General features: G+C 43.9%; 1 protein-coding gene across 1 annotated transcript in view; it reads left to right on the top strand.

The window, feature by feature from the left end:
* The window catches only part of SF3B4 (splicing factor 3b subunit 4), a 4,495-nt gene extending 1,244 nt beyond the window's left edge, over positions 1–3,251 (top strand). Inside the window, 5 exon segments of the mRNA XM_075331174.1 lie at positions 973–1,370; positions 1,372–1,510; positions 1,712–1,876; positions 2,192–2,326; positions 2,595–3,251. Of these exon segments, the coding sequence (XP_075187289.1) occupies positions 973–1,370; positions 1,372–1,510; positions 1,712–1,876; positions 2,192–2,326; positions 2,595–2,764 (1,007 nt within the window). The 3' untranslated portion in view covers positions 2,765–3,251.
* The last annotated feature ends 2,385 nt before the right edge of the window (positions 3,252–5,636 follow it).

Raw genomic sequence — 5,636 nt, 5'->3', positions numbered from 1 at the left:
TGAAAACTGCAGCATGCGCATATAGCCTAAGCGTTCTCATATTAATGCTGGATGCACATTCTACACTGCGCAGTGCGGCTGTATAATACTATATATATATATATATATATATATATATATATATATATATATATATATATATATATATATATATATATATATATATATATATATATATATATATATATATATATATATATATAGTAAGCGTTCATCTCACACCAGAGCTGTATAATGTGCTCCATACGGTAGTAGGCGTTCTTCTCACTCCAGCGCTGGATATAAATCCACACCGCTCCATAGTGCTACTTTCTAGTAAGCGTTCATCTCACACCAAAGCTGGGTTAATCCACATCAACACTGCTCAGTACTTCTGTATGTGCTCCATACTGCTACAATCAGCTTTGTCGCACCATCATTGGATTCACGTCTACACTGCTCCATTCTATTTCTTTCTAGCAAGTGTTCTTCCCACATCAGAGCTAGAAGCACATCTACACCACTCTGTACTGCTGTATAATGTCCATCATATTACTTCTTTCTAGTGTCTCTTCTAGGGCTGCCTTCAGAGCTAGACTTGTCAGTACCATTATATCATGGTTTCCATGCTGTGTCTCATTACCCACCCGAGAGCTGCCTGTACAGCAACACTTCTCAGTACTGCTGTATGCTTCTAAGCATGAGCTACAGGAGAGCAGGAATCCTTCATGTAATGTATCACTTACATGAACGAAGGGATGGTCAGGCGTGTGCTACCTGAAAATAGGTGGCAACTCTTTCAAGCCCACATACCACTTTTAAGTTAGATTGGGAGTAAAAAAAATGCCCTGTGCTTTGCCAGCAGCATGACTTATGTGATCCAATGGTTAGTGAGGTTCCCAAACATTAGACCCACGTCCTAGAGATACCCCATCATATACTGGAAGAAACCTCCTCCCTTTAATTGCTTTGATTTGCTTTTCCCCCTCCCAGGATACGGATTTGTGGAGTTCCTCAGTGAAGAAGACGCTGACTACGCCATTAAAATAATGAACATGATCAAGCTGTACGGGAAACCGATCCGCGTGAACAAAGCGTCAGCGCACAACAAGAACCTGGATGTCGGGGCCAACATCTTCATCGGTAACCTGGATCCCGAGATCGATGAGAAGCTTCTGTACGACACTTTCAGCGCTTTTGGGGTCATCCTACAAACCCCGAAGATCATGCGAGATCCAGACACCGGGAACTCCAAGGGTTACGCTTTCATCAATTTTGCCAGCTTTGACGCTTCCGATGCCGCTATTGAGGCCATGAACGGACAGTATTTATGTAACCGGCCCATCACCGTCTCTTACGCCTTTAAGAAGGACTCCAAAGGGGAGAGGCACGGGGTCAGCGGCGGAGAGGCTGCTTGCCGCACAGAACCCGCTGTCGCAGGCAGACAGGCCTCACCAGCTTTTCGCAGATGCTCCTCCACCTCCGTCAGTCCCTGCTGTCATCACATCACTGACCAGTGCTGTTGCCGCAGGTGAGTACTCTGGATTGCCACGTATCGGTGCCGTCTCTTCTTGGCTGCAGAGTTAATCGCTGGTGGCCGGGTGTGCACAGATCAGTATGATTCAGTGCGGATTTCAGGATTATCTTCAGCAAATCCAGCGCCCATAGACTTATGTCAGGGTGCAAGATTTTTCTGTGCCCTGTTTGGTTACTTATTACTCTATTTATTCAGGCATGCCTGCATTCCCGCCAGTCCCTCCTCCAGGAGCACTGCCCCCAGGAATCCCCCCTTCGATGCCTCCGCCACCCATGTCTCCAGTCACCGCCGCTGGTCAAGCTGCTGCAGCTGGTCACCCGCAAGTTCCGATGCCCTTCCAAGCCGGAGCCCTGCACCCTGGTAAGTAGGATGAGGTACAGATATCCGCGGCCCATTTTATTAAAAGGGCTTCTTTATCTAATGTGATTTGATTCTGAACCCCACGATCACTGGTCACGTGGCTGCTTAGAGTACAGCTACTATGAAAGTGCATGTGAGCTGTAGTACCAGAAACGGCCACTGTATGGAGCTGAACCGATTCGGCTCCGTATGCTGTGCTCTTAAAGGAGCTGATAACATCTGATCTGGGGGTACCGGCTATTAAACCGCTACCTTCTTCTAAAGATGGGTCATCTTTGTCATAGAAGACTACTAACTTTTATTGCCTTCTCTCAGGTTTGCAGATGCAAGTTCCACATCACGCTCTAGGACCATCGCCGGCCCAGCTGGCAGCACGGCCGCATGGTATGGGCCACCCGGGCCCCCCTCCCATGGGCATGCCTCCAAGAGGGCCACCTTTTGGTGCAATGGGTAAGTTACAAGACACTAGTAATCCTGTCACAGCGCTCGAGTCAACTGTCCGTAATACCAGCATCTAAATGGATAACAGCAGCAATTGACGCGCTTATGCCTTAAATGTCTGATGGGTGTGGGATTCGTCACCTAGAATTCTTACTTATTGCAAGAGTGAGGGGTTTTCTGGCCACTACATACCGGCAGGGACGCCTACATGTAGATGTGTTTGAAAGATTGAACAGTCCCTTTTAATCTGCTCTTTTTTTTTTTTCCTTTGTGCTAGGACACCCAGCGATGCCTCCTGGTATGCGACCACCTCCGCTAATGCCACCACATGGATACAATGGACCACCCAGACCTCCACCCTATGGTTACCAAAGAGGTCCTCTTCCACCACCTCGCCCACCGACACCCCGTCCTCCTGCACCCATGAGGCTACCGATGGCGCAGTAAATCTGGACTACTATTACCGAACATCCCCCCCCCCCCCCCTCCTCGGACGGCAGTAAAGCTGCACTTGCCTCTCTTGTCCACCCTGGAAACAGACATTTTGTTTTTTTGTATGGGTTTTTTTTCCCTTCTTTTAGGGGGAAGGGGGGGGGGGGGGGGATGGCAGATATACACAAGGAAGTCTGTTATACAGGGAACACCCTATCCCCGATGCCGGGGCAGTCCGCCTGTGGGAACAGGGGTGAGAGTTAAGGTAAGAGGCTTTGTCTCAAACTGCCTCTATGGAATACCGATCACAAAAAATGTGGGTGATGTCACAGGACCCCATTCTCATGAGATCGTATCTCCTTAATTAATGCCGTTTTGGGCGGGGTAACTCCATCACATGAACGTGCTGTATAAAGTTTAGAAGTATACTTTTTTTTATTATTTGATGTTTTTGGTAACGCATCTTTGTAAATGGCAGATTGTAATAAATTACCAGAACTTCTGTCTGTTTAGTGTATCTTACAAGGCGGGAGATTGAGACCCCCAATGAGTTTGTATATTACAGTAATGGGTCAGTGAAGCCATGCTACTCATGTCTGCAGGCAATGTCTGGTGTTGCAGCTCAGCCCCACTGAAGATTTTTTTTTTTTTTCTTTTTTGTAAAACCCTAAGTTTCGATTCTTCTTTTAATCCCCCTAGTTTTCCAAGATAAACAACTTTGCTACTGACATTGACGTATGAGGGCTTTTTTTTTCCCTCGCGTGAGGAACTGGCATTTTAAACTTTAATCCACCATATTTTACAACAGATGTAAAACTTATTTTTAATATATATATATATATATATATATATATATATATATATATATATATATATATATATATATATATATATATATATATATATATATATATAATTACACCCAGCCAATTTTTATTTCCATGTAGAATCATACTTTTTATTTATTAGGTGAGTTGCATAATGAATGGAAAATATAGTCCAGACAGTGACGAGGTTAGAAATAATGATTTTTACTTGAAATAATGATTTTCTCCTTCACACTTTGTTTTCGGCACAGAATGCTCATTTGCAGCAATTCCAGCTTTGCAGAGCATTGGCATTCTAGCTGTTAATTTGCGGAGGTAATCTGGAGATATTTTGCCCCATGCTTCCCCCCCCCTCCCACAAGTTGAATTGCCTTGATGTGCACTTTTTGCGTCCCATACGGTCAAGCTGCTCCCACATCAGCTCAATAGGGTTGAGATCTGGTGACTGGGCTGGCCACTCCATTACAGATAGAATACCAGCTGCCTGCTTCTTCCCTAAATAGTTCATGCCTAATTTGGAGGTGTTCTTTGGGTCATTGTCCTGTTGTAGGATGAAACTGGCTCCAATCAAGCGCTGTCCACAGGGTATGGCATGGAGTTGCAAAATGGAGTGATAGCCTCCCTTAGTGATCTCTTTTACCTTGTGCAAATCTCCCACTCTACCAGCACCAAAGCAACCCCAGACCATTACATTACCTCCACCATGCTTGACAGATGGCGTCAGGCACTCTTCCAGCATCTTTTCAGTTGTTCTGCATCTCACAAATGTTCTTCTGTGTGATTCAAACACCTCAAACTTCGATTTTTCTGTCCATAACACGTTTCCAATCGTCCTCTGTCCAATGTGTGTATTCTTTTGCCCATATTAATCTTTTCCTTTATTAGCCAGTCTCAGATATGGCATTTTCTTTACGGGATGCCGGCCTTCATGGCAGAATGGCAGTCACCTCTTCACTGTAGACGTTGACACTGGTGTTTTGCGTGTACTATTTAATGAAGCGGCCAGTTGAGGACCTGTGAGGCGTCAATTTCTCACACTAGAGACTCTAATGTACTTGTCTTGTTGCTCAGTTGTGCAGTGCGGTCTCCCACTTCTTTCTATTCTGGTTAGAGCCTGTTTGTGCTCTCCTCTGAAGGGAGTAGTACACACCATTATAGGAAATCTTCATTTTCTTGGCAATTTCTCGCATGCAATAGCCTTCATTTCTAAGAACAAGAATAGACTGTCTAGTTTCACATGAAAGTTCTCTTTTTCTGGCCATTTTGAGAGTTTAATGGAACAAGAAATGTAATGCTCCAGATGCTCAACTAGCTCAAAGGAAGGTCAGTTTTAGGCTAAGTGCGCACATTGTGTTCTGCCGTGATAAATATTCTGAAGCGTTTTGTCACTGCATGTACATTTTCAAAATGCTGCGTTTTGGATGTATTTTGAATGCAGAATGGATGCAGAATTCGTGTTCTGGATGCTTGCTCTACCATAGACAAAGTGGGGAAAAGCATCCAAAATGCACAAAAGAAGTGACATGTTGCTTTTAGAACATATCGATTTTGTCAAAAATTTGTCATGCAAAACGCTGCATTTTTAAAACGCAACGTGCGCATGGAATTTGCTAAATTATCATAGACATTGCTGGGGACACAGAACACATGCGTTTACACTGCAGTTTAAAACGCTGCGTAAACGCATGAAAAAACGCAACGTGCGCACATTGCCTTATAGCTTCTCTAATCAGCAAACCTGTTTTCAGCTGTGCTAACATACTTGCAAAAGGGTTTTTAAGGGATTTCTAAACCTCCATTAGTCTTCTAACACAGCAAACACAATGTACCATTAGAATACTGGAGTAATGGTTGTTGGAAATGGGCCTCTATACACCTATGTAGATATTGCATTAAAAAACAGACGTTTGTAGCTAGAATATTTTTTTTTTTTTTATCAGCTAAATTTTATTTTTCACAAAGTATACAAAACATGTGTTTATATTTTCAGCAATAACGAGCAGAACTATAAACTTTCCCTCCCCAACATCCCCTCCCCCTCAGCTTACATATTACCCATA

This window comes from Anomaloglossus baeobatrachus, chromosome 12 (assembly GCF_048569485.1).
Source record: "Anomaloglossus baeobatrachus isolate aAnoBae1 chromosome 12, aAnoBae1.hap1, whole genome shotgun sequence".
Lineage (NCBI taxonomy): Eukaryota > Metazoa > Chordata > Amphibia > Anura > Aromobatidae > Anomaloglossus > Anomaloglossus baeobatrachus.
The sequence above is the reverse complement of the archived record's forward strand: the minus strand, read 5'-3'. Positions and strand labels throughout refer to the sequence as shown.